The 18,148-nt window shown below is 49.4% G+C and overlaps 4 protein-coding genes and 2 non-coding genes across 11 annotated transcripts; 3 read left to right on the top strand and 3 right to left on the bottom strand.

Moving 5' to 3' along the window:
* Nucleotides 1-1,585: 1,585 nt before the first annotated feature.
* LOC117846800 (uncharacterized) lies at nt 1,586-4,711 on the bottom strand. The gene is made up of 10 exons (XM_034727889.2): nt 4,553-4,711; nt 3,742-3,807; nt 3,590-3,651; nt 3,365-3,455; nt 3,171-3,257; nt 3,005-3,058; nt 2,714-2,898; nt 2,542-2,624; nt 2,233-2,333; nt 1,586-2,081 (listed from the first exon to the last, which is right to left on the bottom strand). The coding sequence occupies exons 2-10, from the start codon at nt 3,793-3,795 to the stop codon at nt 1,863-1,865; spliced, it is 936 nt and encodes a 311-aa protein (XP_034583780.1). The 5' UTR covers nt 3,796-3,807; nt 4,553-4,711; the 3' UTR covers nt 1,586-1,862.
* Nucleotides 4,712-6,380: 1,669 nt separating this feature from the next.
* On the bottom strand, nt 6,381-9,428 carry LOC117847741 (uncharacterized). Of its 6 annotated transcripts, none has more exons than XM_034729018.1 (11): nt 9,265-9,428; nt 8,955-8,979; nt 8,783-8,872; nt 8,638-8,659; nt 8,467-8,549; nt 8,143-8,175; nt 7,768-7,846; nt 7,622-7,674; nt 7,148-7,208; nt 6,938-7,020; nt 6,381-6,836 (listed from the first exon to the last, which is right to left on the bottom strand). In XM_034729018.1, exons 1-11 carry the CDS (start codon nt 9,411-9,413, stop codon nt 6,744-6,746), a joined length of 771 nt encoding a protein of 256 aa, XP_034584909.1. In that variant the 5' UTR covers nt 9,414-9,428; the 3' UTR covers nt 6,381-6,743. The 6 variants fall into 6 exon arrangements, with proteins under 6 accessions (XP_034584909.1, XP_034584910.1, XP_034584904.2 ...); XM_034729019.1 differs by having other exon boundaries at nt 8,783-8,869; XM_034729013.2 differs by having other exon boundaries at nt 8,955-8,993; nt 9,265-9,400.
* Nucleotides 9,429-9,463: 35 nt separating this feature from the next.
* LOC117847743 (small ribosomal subunit protein eS26) lies at nt 9,464-11,831 on the top strand. The gene is made up of 5 exons (XM_034729021.2): nt 9,464-9,604; nt 9,697-9,789; nt 9,882-9,966; nt 10,062-10,192; nt 11,501-11,831. The coding sequence occupies exons 1-5, from the start codon at nt 9,602-9,604 to the stop codon at nt 11,597-11,599; spliced, it is 411 nt and encodes a 136-aa protein (XP_034584912.1). The 5' UTR covers nt 9,464-9,601; the 3' UTR covers nt 11,600-11,831.
* LOC117851083 (small nucleolar RNA snoR99) lies at nt 10,996-11,094 on the top strand. Its single transcript, XR_004639448.1, has one exon. It is a non-coding gene; the product is annotated as a small nucleolar RNA snoR99 (small nucleolar RNA).
* Nucleotides 11,221-11,320, top strand: LOC117851084 (small nucleolar RNA snoR99). The gene has a single exon (XR_004639449.1). It is a non-coding gene; the product is annotated as a small nucleolar RNA snoR99 (small nucleolar RNA).
* Nucleotides 11,832-14,247: 2,416 nt separating the features above from the next.
* Nucleotides 14,248-16,012, bottom strand: LOC117847742 (expansin-A4). The gene is made up of 3 exons (XM_034729020.2): nt 15,671-16,012; nt 15,232-15,544; nt 14,248-14,691 (listed from the first exon to the last, which is right to left on the bottom strand). Exons 1-3 carry the CDS (start codon nt 15,798-15,800, stop codon nt 14,388-14,390), a joined length of 747 nt encoding a protein of 248 aa, XP_034584911.1. The 5' UTR covers nt 15,801-16,012; the 3' UTR covers nt 14,248-14,387.
* Between the last annotated feature and the right edge of the window lie 2,136 nt (nt 16,013-18,148).

Genomic DNA, 18,148 nt, shown 5'->3' with positions numbered 1-18,148 from the left:
ATCGCAATATCTCTTTCATTGTTATTGGAAGAGTTGCTTTTGCAGTCTTCCAATAATCTAATCCCAATCTAACTACCGTATTGGAAGAGTCCCAACTCCTTCTTTATTTAGATAGAGTTGGGATGAATTATTGGTTTGTCCCAATTATTGTAAAAAGGAAAAAGGAGTCTGCTGAAGCACTATTTAGCTCTTCTAATATAGTAGTTTGATATAGTAGTTGGATTGGAGAATATGGATCCGCTGGAAATGCTCTTAATATGCTCGGCTAAGATTTAGCTACCACTGCAGAACATTGTCCAGCACTAAACTAACACTAACACCAGCACCACCACACCACCTCCGATCTTGCCTTGCCAATTGACATTTTGGCATTTGCCTGCCATTGAGCTCGTGCCCATATTTTTTTTTGAAACTTGCTCGTGTCCATATTTAATCGATATGGTTTGTATAGATGAGGTGATAGATAAACAAATAGAGCAGAGTGTTACAAATGTATGATGTTTACGACAAACTAATAAACAAATAGAGCAGATGATTCAGCAGTGAGTGCACAGCGGAAAGGGGCTCCTCCGAGTCCTCTCCTACCTTACCTCTACCTGAGTCAATTCCTTGCTTGGACAGCGGAAAAGGGAAGAAGCAAACAAAGACCAGGTGGGGCGAATGATTGCGGACCAGCAATGATCAGCATCGTCACACGAGGGGGGCGGCCGTGTGGGTGTGGCACTGGCAGCAGCGCCGGCATCAGGCTCTCCCGCGTCGCTCTCCTCCTTTGGCCTGGTCCTCCGATCCGCCGGTCCCAACTGCTTCGCTGCGCTGCGCGACGAGCCCCACCCCCACGCCGCGTCGCGCGCGTTTCGCTTCGCTTTTGTTCTCCTTCCTTGTTCCGTCCGTCCTCTAGCCCCAGCGCTCTATTCGTCCGTCCCTAGTAGTGGCCCTGCCGCCTTCCTTGCAAAATTGCAACGCGCGTTGCATCGGCCTGAGGTGGTTGGTAAGCCAAGAGGCTTGGCGGGACGTCAAGTCTTCACCCGCGCGGCCGCGCCACAGTGGAAGGCGGCGCAACGGTACAAGAGCTACGCGGACGAGGCCACTGCTCATCAAAGTGCCTGCGCGCCCTGTAGATTACAGTAACAGTTGACTGTTGGTGCCCTCCAGCTCCTCCATCTTGTCCTCAACCTCATCAACCTCGGCGTGTTGGTTGTTCTCCAGCTAGGTGATGGCCCGTGGCGCGGCCGGCCGGCCGGCAGTCGTCTTCCCCTTTCGCCCGCGATCGGTTCGGTCGTGGCCTCGTGGGTCCAGTAACTCTTTGTCACAGAGGCGTGGATCCAAAGGATCAACCCAAGTTTGAATGCTAAAACCTTCGGCAACGTACGGCAGGTACCGTCCAACAGGATTGCACAAAAGCCTCTCAGCTGTGTTTCTTAGACATTATGAACCTACTTAAGGACAGGAGCACCATGTTCTAAAAAAAAAAGAAGAACAGGAGCACCAGAGCATATTCAGCTGAGGTAGAAAATAATGATATTACGCAGAACGTTGTAGTGTAATACAGTACCGAGGAGCTCAATCATTCAGGCTCAAGAAAATCTGAATGTAAAAGGGTTTTCACTCGACTGTAAGGATTTATATTTCAATTCAATCTGATATTGCAAGTTTGCTGCTCCAAGTTCAAACATCATAGTCCAAAAGTATACCAACCTCAAACCATAAAAGGTAACTACAGGAATCTGAATATATATTATCTTGTTCCTCACTTATTCAGATTGTGGCAAGTTGGCAGTCACCCTAAACCGCTAAACAAAAGATGAGTACAGGAATCTGAATATATTTGTTCCCCACTGATTCAGATTGTGGCAAGTGGGTTGTCACCCTAAACCGCTGTACGTCTTCACGCTCTGCAGAACTTCGTCCTCTAACTCAACCAGTGTGCGGCAGAAGCCCTCAGCATCCTTGGCTGGTTCCTTGAATGTGAACCTGAACTCTTTCCAGTGGTATTGTTGAGAGACATTAGCTAGCGTGATTCTTTCAGGGACTTTGGCGAGCACATCAAAACCATGGTGGTCAATGGAAAGCATGACTGCTTTCTGCAAGCAAAGGCAGAGGACAATGGTCAATTGTATTGAACCAGTGGAAAGGTCATAATTTGGACAAGATGAAAAAAGCCTCACAAGTGAGAGGCTACAAGAGTATGCTATGCAACATTGCAATTTGTGCATATATAAGAGAACCACTTACTCTTGCCCACACATTAAAATACTCAAAACAGAAAAGTATTAGTGCTCTCCTTCTTGAGTCACTTCGGTTGATACCATCAATAAGCTTTGCAGAGAACGGCACTAGGAAGGAGAATATATAATTAGGAAATGAACATAGTGGTGCAAAATGAGAAGGTGCAGAAATGTATAATTGTTGAGAGCAATCCGACAAGTAGCATACTAGTGTTAAATATCTAGCTTAACATGTAGTCTCCATGTAGCATCCATTGAAAGAATAAAGGTGCTGATGCAGAGGCGAAAGAGCTTAACAATCAGGAAAAGAGCTTACTTAGCATATCTGGTTTTGGTGGTTCGAAGCTGTCTAACTCAATATTATGGCTGCTCCCAGAGGAATCTATGTAGACACATGAACTGCAAGGAAGATATGCTTGCTGAATCTACTTGAATGAGTAATAAGAAAAGATTCCAAACATCAAAATCAACAAGCACACATTACAGACCCAATGTCAAATTTGAAGATGCTGTAAGAGCTCTCCTCATTGAGTAGACTAAGGAGGCCCTCGCTTCGTGACCTGCAGGTAGCACCCGCAGAAGACAATATTGCTGACACTCCATGACTAGCTGCACTAGAAGCTTCGTGTTCCTTCATAATAGCTTTCTTCAGGCTATCGGCAATAATTGGAACCTTGAGCACAATGTATGGAGATTAATTGTCATCACCTTACTACCTATAATAGGCAACAAAGCATATTCATCTCTGCTAACCTGCTAGGGATTTCAAAACAAGTTACCTTCGAGTCTTTCAGGCGCAGAACATCACCGGTCATAGCAACACGAGGAGGCATCTGCATTTGACAGATTATAAGTTGATAAAATGTATATAAGCAATAGGAGAAAAGCAAACCGGCAGAATTTTTAAAGATTGACGCTCTGAAGTTGAACTTCATAGAGGAGGACCTTTTGGAGTGACTTCAGCAAGCTCACAACCCGACCCCGTATTGGACTGCACACCGCAAGAGAACCCCGCTCATCGATTACAATGTTCTATCCAGCACAAGATTCCACAAAAGTAATGCAATTTAACCAGTAACAGCAACTAATGTTGGTTGAACATCATCAAGTAAACAAAGAATAATTACTGAGAGCTTTACAATGTTGTGCATGTCATTCTCGGGGACGATCAAGTAGGGCGTGCCCTTCTGGATCATGTAGTGCACCCTCGACGTGTAAATCTCCTCCTTGCTGCCCAAGAGCACCCCCAACCAAGACCAATCAAAACGAAGAACTCTTGCAGTTCCAGGCCTTATTTGCACAGATATAGGGAAAACACGACATGAGCGGTATGAGTCGAGAGAGTAGCAACCGGGTGCACGCACCTTCCCTTGGCGTCGGCCTTGATAGTGTTCAGGTGGGCTTCCCAACCAGCAGCCAAGATGTTCTGTGAAAGCAAGGGGTGAGGCAAGTCAGAGCAAGAACAGCAGCAGGTGATAAGGGAGGAGCTGGCGCTCATGTTGCTGGCGAGCAGTACCCGGCACTTGTGGGTGATGGATAGCGTGGTGGATTTGATCTTCGCCGCAGCCATGGGCGGAGCACACTGTAAATTTTAGGTGGGGCAAACATGTGAGACAAAACTCGTAGTAAAAAAGATCATATACGCATGCCACACATTCTCATTGAAATCACACAAATAAGAGTACAAACGATTAATAAATTATGTTTAAATATTGAAGATGGTACCTCCTATAAAAAGGTAGCAAAGTATTTAATGCCATAAAAATTCATTAATTCAACACAAACCAGGATGCAAGAGCTAAACGAACCAAACCTTTCGATTTGAAAGACAAGAGTTAATTCCTATTTCCCTGTTGCTAATATAAAACATCACATGACAAAAAGGTGAAGGAGAAAGGCGTGCCAGCCATGATGCGCAGCTTCGACACGGAAATAAATCAAGGAGTTTACTAACGCCTGCACATGCAACATTTGGGGCGACGGCATCCACAGTCCAGATTCAATGAACTGGACGCCCCTGCCACCGCCGGCAATGGCGCCGCCGGCCGCGCCACCCACAAACCGCCCACCACCCCAGCATTCGCTAACTGAGGAAGTCGCTCGCCCCCGCCGTCGGCCCTTCCCGCCGGTTGTCGTCCGCCACCCGCGGCACCTCACCTCGCCACCCTCGATCCGCCCCCGCCGCCGTGCCTACTGCCGCCGCCAGACACTCTAAGCCCGCTGGCCATGGAGCCCTCCCCCGACGACCCCGAACCGGAAACCCTAACCCAGCCACCACCATGCCTCAATCCGAGAGAGGAACGAGGAGCAGGAGCAGGAAGACCCACCTCGTCGCCGGCCGTCTACCACCACCGACCACAGTTGGACAAGCACGAATCGTCGGAGGAGAGAAGAGAGCTGTCGAGAGCACGGACGGACAAATCTGGCTGTGGAGATGAACTCTGGCCGGTAGGGCCGCAGGGGTGGGGGATTTGCGCCTATAAGGAATAAGGATGGATGAGAGGGTGCGCCTGCGCCATGCGGAGACGTAAACGTAGACGGGTTGACCATTTACGTCTTCCCATAAAGTAATAAAGATAATATTACAAGTCAACGAAATTAAATTAGACACGTGTACGGGCGGATATAAATACGCGAATTTTCCAAACAATATGATACGCTCATACGTTTCGTCAAATTTTTAATATATAAAAAACAATGTATAACAATTTTACAACAATAACCAGGTTCAAGTGCTTGCGATCTTGCAATGCCAAAAATTTGATAATTGGTGAAGCACGTCTCCTCTTGTTCTTCTTATTGTTATTGCTTGAAGGAGGAGTGGTAGCCGGTAGGCACTAGGCAAAGAAATAGTAGCACTAGCACGCTCGAATTTGGTGCTACTATCTGTTGGCGAAAGATCAGGATGAGGAAGGGAATTGGAAAATCGAGCAGCTAAATATCATGAACCGAAGAACAAAAGTATATTGGGAAAGGGAAGGGCCACCGAACAAGTTGATGGGGAAGAAACTCACAGAATGTCGCTGGCTTGACGATGAGTTCCGTCGTAGGCTTGGTTGTCATAGCCGCAGAGCTTCTTCGCAAGCAAATCGGAGCTACGGAGCATCCCCTGACGGAGGTCCTTCTCCGGTGGGCGGCAACCTGGTGCCCCCTCCAGCGAGCGGAGGCGCTCGTGTGGTGGCCACCGAGCGGGCGGGCGAGGAGCCGGCGGCGCTATGCGTGTTGATGTCAGGATGGGGGCTGGACCGCTGGAGCCGGTAGGGTAGCGGGTGTGTGTGGATAATAGGTGTTGCTGGACTGGGCCATATCGTAAAATCAGTCCGATACGTGTCGGCCCATGTATCAACATTTACTATATTTATTTTTATTCTGTATACGTTTTGATACGTATCCATCACTATATTTATTTTTATTCTAGATACGTTTTGATATGTATCCATCACGTATCCTAACCGTATCCGATACGGGATACGACACCTTCCTCGTGTATCCATGTAACGTAGCATTGGATTGCCCCTGGCTGTGCGTATCCATCATGTATCCTAGCCGTATCCGATACGGGATATGACACCTTCCTCGTGTATCCATGCAACGTAGCATTGGATTGCCCCTGCCACAGCCAGCAATGGCGCCACCGGCCGAGCCACCCACAGGCCGCCCTCCACCTTACCATTCGCTAACTGAGGAAGCCGCTCGCCCCTGCCGTCGGCCCCTCCCACCGATTGTCGTCCGCCACCGCCGGACACTCTAAGCCCACCAGTCATGGAGCCCTCCCCCGAAAAACACGAACCGGAAACCCTAACCCAGCCACCACCATGCCTCAATCCGAGAGAGGAATGAGGAGCAGGAGCAGGAGGACCCACTTCATCGCCAGCCGTCTACCACCACCGATCATAGTTGGACTTGGACGAGCACGAATCGTGAGAGAAGAAAGAGCTGTTGAGAGCACGGACAAAGAAATCTACATATAGCAAAATCTATGTACTTAGAAAAGCCAACACGACCTTAAAAAAACTAAAACGACCTAAATTAGCAAAATCTATGTACTTAGAAAAGCCAACACGACCTTAAAAAAACTAAAACGACCTAAATTTTGCAACGGTGGACGATCTAAATTTTGCAACAGTGGGAGCAAGTGTAAGTGCACCATACAAGTTTAAGGAAATATAGTGCGATTTGTTCTTCTCCAAAATGACTGAAACATATTATCCTTCGTTGTTCGTTCACTCAACTGTGCGCATCTGCATTGCCAAATGCTAATAACTTTTGACTACGAACTGTTTCTATGGCAAGCATCCTCCATAAAACAGTTAAACAAGTTACAGAACACTCTCGGATGCTCCATTTGACTGAACTCTCAGGCACAACGACATTTTCAAGTTCAATATTCAGTGTTGGACTTAGCATCCTCCATCAAAGTCCATACAATTATCACGGATCTGTCAACGTGATTATCTTTGTAGCACAGGTGCATATGGTTTCAAAGTTCACCAAAGTGATGCTGCCAACTGAACACGTTCACTTCTTCGATGAACCGAACCCTCCGAAACCCATCATGGCAGCAATGTCTGGGTCCACATCCTCAGGCTCGTGTTGAGCTGCTTGTTCTCTCTGAAACCATTTGACACCATGGAACTGTCAATGTAATTTCTATTTCAAAAAGAAAGAAGAAATTACTATATGCATGCATTCATGCGTATGGCTGCACTTACTTTCTTCTCTTTTTTCTTTTCTTTGCGTTGCCGTTTCCTCTCCTCCTCCTCTTGCTGTTGTTTCATTATTCTCTCATCCAAATCTGAAAACAGCAAGGGGATGATTTAGCTAGTAATTTCTTGCAGAGTTATACACCATGGGAAGATTTCATTCTGAAGAACACCACAGAGTGAAACTGAGACCGTACATGAGGAATTTCTTTTTCTTACCTTGTTCAGTAAAGGTGCTTGGGTCCTTCCTCTTCTTAAGTGCCTCAAACCTTTTCTGAACCTGCAGCCAGAAAGTTACTTGTGAAAACAAATAACAGACGGGGAAAGAAGAGAATTGACTGAAAATCCTTATATAGGACAAGAAACCTAACTAGCCTCAAATGACCCAGTCAAAATAATACCACCTCTTTATCGCAGTTTCTGCTTCACCATAAAAGCAAACAGAAAATAGACAAAGTGTGACTGCTGCCAAATGGCTGGATTCTACAGGAACTTATGAGGAAGGAAGGCTGCATGTAAACTAAGAAGCAGAAGTTGCGAAGCTTCTCTCACAAGATGGATACCACACAAGCAAGATGTTGTGCCAAAGGGAACTGATGTATCATGATATCTGAATTTGAATGTGGATCTGCTAGTATTGTTAATTTCCAATTGTGGGTCCAAGTATCAAACACACAAGCTCAGATATTCTACCTGTTCGAGTGATGCCCTTTCAACACGCATAGACATGCCCAATGCTCTCTGATCTGCCAAATGTTCAAACCGCAAAACATGAAGTTGAAAGTATGAAGACATAATGCACCAAGTGAGACTTAAACTAGATTTTCTCAGACACTTACGCTTCTTGCCATTTATATGATCCAAATAGTTGGCCGAATCTTTGACAACACATTCACATACGGAACAGTAGTATCCAGCCTGTCAGCAAGTAGGTAAACTTGAGAAGAAATTTTTTAAGTCTTCAATTAATTCCAAACATAAGACTATAAGAGGTTCATTTATGTACAAATAGTAAGGTTCCAAATAGAATTTGTCATGAAAGTACACATAGGAACAAGTAAACTATAAAGAATACTGATCAACTGAGAACAGATGAGCTTAAATTTACATAAAAAAAATCTAGCATGTTCTGTTGGGAATTACGATAAAATGAAAAAAATTTAAAGAGCACTGTAAACACTAAATGCCATGTCCTATGAGATTTATGGACAAACCTGCTGATTCAATGGTGCAATTGGGGTCACCACCTGAAAAAAAGAGATAATGAAGGGCACAGTTAAATTAACATTAAAAACAGAAAGGTGACCTTTTTCTAAAGGCAAGTCATTTCTATCACTTTGCACCATATCTACCTCTAATGTTACACAGCTTTGCAACACATTCGATGGTAGCAAAAGAACCCACAAAAATACTGATGAAACTAGAGACAAGAAAACCAGGGCAGAACTGAAACAAAATGACGAAGCAGCTCATACAGCATCAGGCAGCATAGAAAAAGCATGCTAAATACACAAGTATATAGAAAAGTTTTTACAAACCTGAGTCTTGCCCAGACGAGACTCAAGATCAACTTCATAGTCTCTGTGCTTCAAAGGCTGTCTTTGCACAAGAGGGCCCCTTTCTGTATGCATACATGAAAAGAATTGAGTTCAATAGAGCACAAATTGATACGGGTACATATTTATTGAACTAATAATTGGACCACATACCCTTGCCTTTCCGGGCTTCATCCTGGATCAGCACCACAAAACACACAAAAGTTAGCGATACATAGAGGGAAAGAGAAGTATGGTCGCAGTTTTCTTGAGAGTCGATGAAATTAAACAAAAAGAAAAAAAAAAGATGCGGTGTGACCTTCTCCCGTTGCTCCCTCTGTCGAGCTCGCTCCAAGTACTCTTCCTTGTCAAACTTCCTCCGAGAAGTATTGTCGACGCCGACTGGCTGCTACAATGCAACACACAACCGATCAGGTGGGGGTGCGCCATCAAAAGAGATCCCCTTTTGTCCAAGTATAAGAGCAACTCACATTTCCAGACATCTTGGTCAGCTCACTGCAAACCGCCTGCTACACATCAGAATCAGAAGCATCATAAGAAATAAGAAACTGCACAGGAGTGCAGCCATGAGTCATGTAACAAAGGTAGCCTTAACGGTTTTTCCTCCTTTGGTTTTGCGGTCATGCTAGGTGGGTATAATACATATGACATATCCATGTAATTGGGTCAGATCCAAATACAATACAATAACTTACATTAGGGTTTGGGGTGCTCGGTTTCGTACAGCGGGAAGGGAAGGGAAGGGAAGGGAAGGGATGAGAAGGGAATAGAAGGGCGTACCTGGTGTATGCTCGTCGCCGGCGAAGGGCCTGGCGAAGGGGAGCGCCGCTCGCCCAGCAGTCGCCGCGAGGAAGAAGGCCACGAGAGAGGTGAGACCGGGGAGAGGTGAACACGGGAGAGGCGAGGTGAACGGGAAGAGCTGTGTGCATCCGAAACTTTACACAAAATTGAACAGCCCAACTGGCCAGCCCATAGTGGCTCACGAGCCCAGAACAGTAAACGGCCCAGGTATTCTTCCACTACCCTACCGCTGCCTATAAATGCTCCCACCCTGACCCTGAGAAACCCTAGTGAGGCTTCAGGACTCGACCTCTTGCGCCGCCTCCGGTCCGCCGCCATGGTGAGTCCCCAACAGCAATCTCGATCTACCTCTCCTTGCCCCGTCCAGCTCCGATCTAATCTGTTTCCTTACCTGCTGCTCTCTGTGCGCAGACCTTCAAGCGCCGCAACGGCGGCCGCAACAAGCACGGCCGCGGCCATGTCAAGTACATCCGCTGCTCCAACTGCGCCAAGTGCTGCCCCAAGGTGAGTAAAGGCCTCGACGGCCTCCTCATCTCTCTACCTCGCTTGTTGAAAATTTTCTGATCCGGTCGTGGCTCCTGCCTTTCTGGTCGCAGGACAAGGCCATCAAGAGGTTCCAGGTGAGGAACATCGTGGAGCAGGCGGCCATCAGGGACGTTCAGGAGGCTTGCGTCCATGATGGTAAATCTCATCACCAAGATCCGTTTCATCAGTACAACCCTTCTTGATCTTGGTTTTGTTGGATTGACGGTTGTTCAAATGTTTTGATGGTTCAGGGTACGTCCTTCCCAAGCTGTACGCCAAGGTGCACCACTGCGTCTCATGCGCCATCCACGCTCACATCGTCCGCGTCCGATCCCGTGAGAAGCGCCGTGACCGCAAGCCCCCGGAACGCTTCAGGCGCAGGGTATGGATCTTTTATCGCATACTGATTTAACAATTATGGTGGATGTCCTATGGAATAAGTTGTTCTGTTCACGAACAGATCTGTAAAATGCATATTTGCTAGTGAATCCTGATGGTTGTTAGTACCTTCTGATGCACCAAATGATTGTGTTCGGGTTAGTGCCTTTGTGATGTTCCTATTAGATTGTAGTTTAATAGTACCCTGTGCATGATCTGGTTCCTGGCATTTGGTTGCAATTTACCTGTCTATGGGTTACCATTTGCTCTTAGCTGATCAGTTGAGATGGTTGAATAGAATCTGCTATAAGGTTAAGCTCTGCATGTAGTTTTTTAATTACTGGATTGGAAGCAGTGTGACCTGCTTCCCAAGATCAACTAAGGGTCTCAGAAAAGTCTAGAATTTTTATTTGGGACTTTACGTTCTGTGTTGATGGCAATTGTTAGTGCCTGCAGGATGAACATGTCCCTGACATACACTACCATTTAAGTCACTTGTTCAGCTGTTTTTAGCTAGTCATTAAGGATCGGAAGTTTTCATAAATGAAAGCTACCCACTTTGTCTGATGTAAGCTGGAACTCTGAATTTATGTTATATTACACTTAAGCTTATGATTGCCATTAGAAAATTTTTGTGCACTGAATATTTTACTGTACATCTATGCACTATGCTGATCATTTGCCAGCAGTAGTTTGTCTGATATAAGGTCTCAGGTAGGGCTTTTTTGCTTCCAAGATGTTGGTCTTTCACTTTAACTTGACATGTCATGTTTGGGACTTTTATGTTGCCCCTATGGCTTGAACCCTGTGCCTGTGGGATGAACAGGTCCCAACATTTACTTCCATTTTTTCACTTTGTCAGCTAATAGCCATACATTTTAGCTGATCATTAAGAATGGAAAATGCTAATAGGTACAGTTTTCATACATATGTGCGTTATGTTCTGGAGGCCATAGCTTCAACATAAATGTTTGCCCATAGGTTTATGTATCATGTGCTTGGGACTAATATGTTGCCCCGATGGCAATAACAGTGCCTGTGGGATGAACAGGTCCCAATATTTAGCGCCATTTGCTCACTTTGTCAGTTATATCCATACATATTTAGCTGATCATTTAAGAATGGAAAATTACACTGAGGATGTTTTAATTATGTTCTTTATACAAACTGGAACTTTAGTTCGACAGGCAACCTTGATCTTGTAGCCTCTAATGTCGATGTGTTTTTTTTGTGACTTCTGTTTTCCCAATTCTGTTCTTTCATTGTAATATACTTTTGTCATTGCTAATCCCTTGCCTTGTGTTCTCTTCAGGAGGATAGGCCTGCTGGTGGGCAAGGAGGCCCCCGCCCTGGTGGTCCTGGCCCTGCTGGTGCTGCCACGGCTCCAGCACCAAATGCTCCTCGCCCATAGGTTTAGACTATCGACTGCATGAAGTCCGGCCTGTTGGTAGCCATGAATGTCTTAATTCAGTATCAGTGAGTCGTCAGTCAGGAGGGTGTGGAGTTGCTATATTAGTAGAACTTTTATCTGAAGTCAGAATGTTGGCTAAGAGAATATCTTCTCGTTTGAACAATTGTGCTCAGCTATAATCTCACTTGAACGTCAGTGTCTTCTATGATATTGGTACTCCCTTTCAATTTCATTTCTGCCCGTTCTGAAATTTTTCTTATTTAAGTTATGTTTTTACGTGTCTGATTAAAAGTTTTTTGGTTGCTTTGTTCAAGTTATGTGTATGGTATTACGTTGCTTACTGTTACTGTCATTTCTGCAGTCTTGGTTTTAACATGCTGTCTCGATTAAATTGACACCCCTTTTTTGTTAAATATGTATCAGGCGTCTATTGATATGTTAGCTGTTATCGCAGGACTGTTAGGCCCGCCTGCGAAATTAGCATTAGCAGGGCTCTGCAGGAACCTACATTTTGCAATGCCGGTTTAAGCAGGGGAGCCTGCAAAATCCAACATCCAACAGGTTTTAGTGGCGAACCTGCCAGGCTCTGCAGAGCCTGCCTCGCTCCGCATCAACCACACGCGTTCCCAATTTGGGAGTGGCAAAATTATCATTTTGTCATAAATGCGTAACTGTAGTGTTTCGTTTGTATTTGTGAATTATTGTTCAAATATTGACTAATTAGGCTCAAAAGATTCATCTCGTAAAGTACAACAAAACTGTGCAATTAGTTTTTGATTTCGTCTATATTTAGTACTCCATGTACCGCAAATGTGATGGGAAATCTTCGCATAGTGTTAAAGTTGGAAGTTTGGAGGGAACTACTAACCATGGCCGTACGCTAGAGAGCGCTGCACCGCCTGCCCGTCTCCGGGTCGGCCTCTGGCGAATTGCCATGCCAGGCACCACCACGCCCGCCGCATCCCTGCTCCGTTCCGAATTCCCTTGCTGATTAGTTGAGTCTCTCCGCCCTGCGCCGAGGTCTCCAACCGGCAGGTTAGTTGAGTCTCTCTTGCAGTGGCTTCCTGGATCCTGATACTCTTCTCATAATGTGCAATTAGCAGCAGGTGTGTACGTGTTTAAATTGAAATGGCCTTGCTTGCGGTTCCGGCAGGCGCCTGCGGGCTCCTTATTTTTTCCCTGCGAAGCCCAGCAGGACATTGCGGCCCATCGCTTCTAGCCGGAATTCTATCAAAATGTGGGTGCGCATTCGGATTGATTCGGATCAAACTTATACGAGAACCTCGTGCTCGCATAGCCCATTTGAGCATTCGGCTGGTGAGGTGCTTGGCGCTCATCCGCGTCGGTGTGGCGGCCGCCACGGCGTGTGTGCCCACGGGTTATGCAGAGCAGCAAACCCAAAAGCGCAGTCACGACAATCCCCTTTCGCAGCGAATCCAACGATGATGAAGGCGGCGTTCGGCGAATTTGTTGAACGTAGCTGTCAACGAGATGGCTTGCTGGTTACCCGGTTCGTCACGTCTCTGAGGTTTGGAGCAGGCAGGCAAGCCAAAGCGCGGCTGCAACGGATCGTTACCAGATCGGGCTTGGACGGTTCGTTGTTGCCGGCCCATTCTCCGCCGTCGGCTCGCATCGTCTTCCCAGAAACCGCCGCGCCCCACCCCCGTCTCCAACTTCCGCTTCTCGCCCGCGTCGGCATCGCCTCCTCGGCCTCCCTCGGCGAAGTTAAACTTGGCGACCGACAGGGTTCGTCCCAGCATGATAGCCTGCCTAGAAGCCTATCACACACAGCCCACGCGCCGAGCTCCGGCAAGTAGACGACAGGGCACTAGCGTATCTTCGCTAGCCACCTTCAAAGTAACCATGGGGCCAGGCCAGCGCAAAAAAGATAGCTTTGGATGCTACTAGTATGCGGACTGCAAACGTGTCGATCGAGATTCGAGAGATCCGCCAGGCATTGAGGCATGCATGCATGCAGACAGAGAAAATGAGCAAGCGAGGAACAGTGGATACTTAATCACATCGGCAGATCACAAGAGCTTCCTCTATCGCAGAGGATGAAACGTGGAGGAGTACTGCGCCGCGCTTCACCGGCAGCTAGCTAGCTAGAGCAGCAGGAGGAGCAGTGTACACCGCGCGGCGACGCAACCGACACCGCTCGTGGCCGCGGAAAGGCAGGCGGTACGCACAGCACAACACAAACACGCACGACATGCGTGCCCCACCCATGTGAGGAGAGGATACGTACTTGGGGTTTACACCCCCAACAAACACCAAAAGTCACGACCACCACCACTGTACCCTTGCACCAACCAGAAGCTACCATACTGGTGAAGAAACAAATAAAGCTAGCCAGAGCAATGGCGGCCTTGCGGTTTTCAATTCCGGCGCAAGGCCGGTGCGAGTACAAGTACACCAGCAATATGAAGGTTCGAAAATAAATCACAATTATTTCTTGTTCAAGTACACTATCAGTACTAGGAGGAGGAGTCCAGAGAAGAAAACGCCTAGGCGGGTGCTAGATTAGCAGCCTCAGCATAGCGCAGAGCTTCTTCGCTTCTTCAATATAAATCGAAGAGGCCTCGTCTTTCCCATGCATCACGCACGCAAAACGCAAAAAAAAAAAATTATCCAATGACGATTAATTAATAGCTTGATGATGATGATGATGATGATATCCCGGCCTCTCCACCGTGTGTCTCCGCTCTGGTTGCGGCCGGCGCTCGATAGGTCGGAGTCGGAGAAGAACGAAGAAGCTGATGGATGAAGAGCACGCGTCCGTACGTCTTCAGAACTGGCGGCCCTCGAAGGTCTGTCCGAACTGCCAGCCGGCGGGGGCGGCGTTGGTGCTGGTGACGGTGCGGCCGTCGCTGGCGGTGACCTGGAAGGAGAGCGCCTGGCGGTCGAGGAAGGCGTTGCTCTGCCAGTTCTGGCCCCAGTTCCGGGACATGGGCTGCCACCCGGTGCGGGAGCCACGGATGGAGACGGACCGCACGTCGCCGGCGCCGGCCACGTTGGTCACCAGCACCAGGTTGAAGTAGGAGTGGCCGTTGATGGTGAACCGGATGCCGCCCTTCTTCACGCACGGCACCCTGCATCGACATCGGCAGCGGCTCATCGATCAGTAACCAGCCCCTCACATCCAATATTGCAACGGTCAGTGTAGTACGTTACGTGAGTAGTACACGTAGTATTAGGTGAAAAAAGATTTCACGAGGAACGACGACCAGATCGTGATCGGTGTCGAAATGTCAACAGGAGTGAGTGAGTGAGAGTGAAGTGCGGTGGAAGTGATCCTAGACGAGCAGTCGTAGCTCGGTAAACAAACATTGAAAGGCAGGGCACATGCACGTCGCCCAGGACCACGACGCGTACCAAATCTGCGGGGTGGCCCACCGAACTAATGGACCGGACCGGGTGCGGGGCCCACAGGCATTCGAACCGAACGCGGTTTGGTTGCCTTGCCTGGGTTGCTGTTGATCGAGCCAGCCACGGGCGTCGTGGTACGACAAAAGTGGCGGTGTGAGTCTCGTAGCTGGGGCTGGCCGGACGTGCAGTGTGCTGTGTGCGTGACCACCACCGCCATGTGCACTTGTGCAGGCATCGTGGTCACTGATGAGCGTGTGTATTACCTCCTGAATGCGACGGGCACGATGCCGGCGCGGTACTGCGCGATGTGGAGGAAGGCCGGCTCGGCCATGTCGAAGTGCGGGCGCGGCGGGTTGCACCAGCCGCCGTCGTCGCTGGGGAGGCCGTAGTTGGGCGGGCAGAAGTTGGTGGCCGTCACGGTGATGGAGCCCGGCAGGCACGACCCGCCCGCGTTCTGGCACCGCAGCTCGTAGCATGACCCGCACGCCGCGCCGTCGTTGAACAGCGCCGTGCTCAGCGCCGCCGTGTTCGTGCCGTACCCGCTGCTGTACAGGTTGCCGTACCCGCACGCGCCGCCTGTCCATGCGCAGAGAAGCATCCAGTCGGATGAGTTGTTTGGTGAACTGATCGAGAACGGCGACGTGCTAGCTGTAGCCGCCGCCGCCGGCGAGGAAGAAGCAGGGGACTGGATCGGTTACTCACCCATTGTGCCGGACGCGTCGCCGCCTCCGTAGAACGTGGCGTGCGCGCTCTGCCACCCGCCGTAGCCGCCAGCCGCGGCTTCCCGGGCGAGGAGACTGAAGAGGAGGAAGAGGGCGCCGGCAACGGCCATTGCTAACAAGTACCAGCTAGGAGCTACCTTCCGAGCTTGGGGAGGGTATCGTCGTCTAAAGCTAACCGCTCTATCGGCTCGCTTTGGAACGTCTGGCTGGCAGTGAGGAAGCTCGGCCCTCCCAGCCCGGCTATTTATAGCCCGAGCTCTAAGCTAAAGCGCCGGTGGCGGTTGGAAGAAAACTCGGGGGCCGTGCGGGCAATTTTCCCTTGGTTGCGACGACGAAAGGCGGCCATAAAAGCCGAAGACGGAATTAAAACGGAGGCCGGCCGGCCGTGGCCGGGGGGGACCTGAGTGAGTGACGTGCCCGGTGGCCACGGACGCAGCAGAGCGCGTGCGAGTGCGCGAGACCACCGGCAGTTAATACAAGCAAGTCGGGCGCACATGCGAGCCGCGCGCACGGCGCACGTAACGTAACAGGGCACCACCACCAACTGCTCGTGCCCGTGGGGGTGCGGTGCGCTGCCGTGGGTCGGGGTCCCCCGGCGGCCCGGCCCCGCGAGGCCAACTCCCCACATGGCTCGCGTCGCGCGAGCCTGCTATGGGCTCTGGCTCTGCTCGTGCTCGGCAGGCGACTGGGGGCTCTGAACGGGAGGGGGCACAAAAAAAAAAGTTGTTTTGGTTTCAGGCTCCCATGGCAATGGCATGCATGGCGCCGCGGCGGCAGCGCGTTAACTGTGTGGACCCCGAGGGGGGCGTGCTTGGCCGGTTCCCTGACGGGGATTGCCCATGGCCTTTGTCTGGGGCGGAGGTGATCCGCTCACGTTTGGGGTGTCGCCGCCGCCGCGCTCGGCCGCGCGGCGCGGCAGCATGGGCTGTCCGCCTCTCGCTCTCGCCTCGTGGGCGGGTGGATACCATCGTCCGCCGCGCCAGGTTCGTTATCAGCAGCGATCGATCTTGTGTGCTGCCTGATGCAGTTTCGGGTCAATTCTCCCTCCCTACCGCTTTTCCTGATCCTTCGCTGGAAGGCAGTTTTTGCTTATGCAGTATGTGACTGGCTGACTAGCTGACTGACTGTTCGCTTGGCATGCGATTCGACAGCAGCGAGACGAACTAATAAGCTGGAAAGTTCAGTGACTGCTTTGACGAGCTTTGCAAAAACCTTCGTCATCAGACAGTCTGATTAGTGTTGCTCCACTGTCAGGCTCAACTGTTAGCTAGGATCGCCCTGCTTTGGCCGCCCGAGCTCGATCAGAAGAAGAGTGTAGCGCACCTACCGACTGATTGGATATGGGAACAGGAGCGGATCTGTCGGTCGGTCCACAGCGCACAGCACATGAACTGCTAGCGCATAAAGAATGGCCAGCCGAGTGAAGGGAAGGGAACCCATCAAGCGAACTAAACTAAGCTTAGACACGTTAACGGCTTCAATGATCAGTGCACGTTTTAAGGTAGATAGGGAAGGTGTGGGAGTGTGAATGGGCAAAACCTTCCTGTGGGCTAGAGCTCCTGCCCCTACGCCTGCATGCTGTCCCTGCAACTGTAATGGGGACTCACACATGGTCAGCTGGTCACACACCTCACATGCGCGGAACATGGCGGGACTGTGTAGGTGAGGGCGAAACGCGAACCGTGTCTATGCGCGCGCCGCGCGTGCATGGATCCAACAGCTTCAAACAAAGCTGCCGTCAAGCCTATGCCCGCGTGCCTCAGGTTCCTAGCCGATCGTTTAAAGTTTGAACCGTCGCCTCCTTACTCATTACATGAGTCTTCGTTGACGATATAGATTTCGATTCTTCCTCTGCGTTGGTCATGGGAAGTAGATTATGTTTCGTGTAATCCGAGTCCAGGTTATTGGGCTCGGTAGCTTAGGTGTTAAGCAATTCACAAGAGTTATAGATATGGTTCGGTTGGCTTAGAGATAGAATACAACTCAAATGTATCCTATAGGAATAATAGGATTACAACTGAACATAATCTACAACTACCTGCAGATGTAATCCTTTGGAGGCTGCTTTATGCGCCTATATTAACACGCACCATGGCAATGCCGGGTAGGCAACCACGTTCCTTCCATCTTACATGGTAATCAGAGCGTCTTCTTCCAAATACATCTAGAGTTAGCCTCTTTCAACCCATGGCGTCGTCATCATCCCTGCCGGTGACCTTGAGTCCTCCTGTCTCGGAAAAACTCAACCGTGACAACTTTTGATTATGGAAGGCGCAGATCCTTCCTCCTGTCTGAGGCGCCCAGCCTTGGACACCCAGCTTCTGGGGATCTTGGACGGCTCTACTCCGGCGCCTCTGAAGATGATTGAGGTGGAGCAGGCAGGAAAGAAGATCGTTGTCGCCAATCCGGAGTATGACGCCTTGGTAGCAAAGGACCAACAACTGCTGGGCCATCTGCT

This window comes from Setaria viridis, chromosome 3, assembly GCF_005286985.2.
Source record: "Setaria viridis chromosome 3, Setaria_viridis_v4.0, whole genome shotgun sequence".
In the NCBI taxonomy this organism is placed as follows: Eukaryota; Viridiplantae; Streptophyta; class Magnoliopsida; order Poales; family Poaceae; genus Setaria; species Setaria viridis.
The sequence above is the reverse complement of the archived record's forward strand: the minus strand, read 5'-3'. Positions and strand labels throughout refer to the sequence as shown.

Bases quoted from the DNA above. Each gene is read 5' to 3' on its own strand.
- LOC117847742 (XM_034729020.2), bottom strand. From the start codon at position 15,800: ATGGCCGTTGCCGGCGCCCTCTTCCTCCTCTTCAGTCTCCTCGCCCGG. The intron at 15,545-15,670 runs GTGAGTAACCGA...GCGCATGGACAG, and splicing joins CGACGCGTCCGGCACAATGG to GCGGCGCGTGCGGGTACGGC. The intron at 14,692-15,231 runs GTAATACACACG...ATGTCGATGCAG, and splicing joins GTGCCCGTCGCATTCAGGAG to GGTGCCGTGCGTGAAGAAGG.
- LOC117847743 (XM_034729021.2), top strand. The intron at 9,790-9,881 runs GTGAGTAAAGGC...TTCTGGTCGCAG, and splicing joins GCGCCAAGTGCTGCCCCAAG to GACAAGGCCATCAAGAGGTT. The intron at 10,193-11,500 runs GTATGGATCTTT...TGTTCTCTTCAG, and splicing joins CGGAACGCTTCAGGCGCAGG to GAGGATAGGCCTGCTGGTGG.
- LOC117846800 (XM_034727889.2), bottom strand. From the start codon at position 3,795: ATGGCTGCGGCGAAGATCAAATCCACCACGCTATCCATCACCCACAAG. The intron at 2,899-3,004 runs GTAACTTGTTTT...ATTGTGCTCAAG, and splicing joins TGCGCCTGAAAGACTCGAAG to GTTCCAATTATTGCCGATAG. The intron at 2,082-2,232 runs GTAAGTGGTTCT...CTTTGCTTGCAG, and splicing joins ATTTTAATGTGTGGGCAAGA to AAAGCAGTCATGCTTTCCAT.
- LOC117847741 (XM_034729018.1), bottom strand. From the start codon at position 9,413: ATGCACACAGCTCTTCCCGTTCACCTCGCCTCTCCCGTGTTCACCTCT. The intron at 8,660-8,782 runs GTCACACCGCAT...GTGCTGATCCAG, and splicing joins AGAGGGAGCAACGGGAGAAG to GATGAAGCCCGGAAAGGCAA. The intron at 8,176-8,466 runs GTTTGTAAAAAC...TCTTTTTTTCAG, and splicing joins CTCGTCTGGGCAAGACTCAG to GTGGTGACCCCAATTGCACC.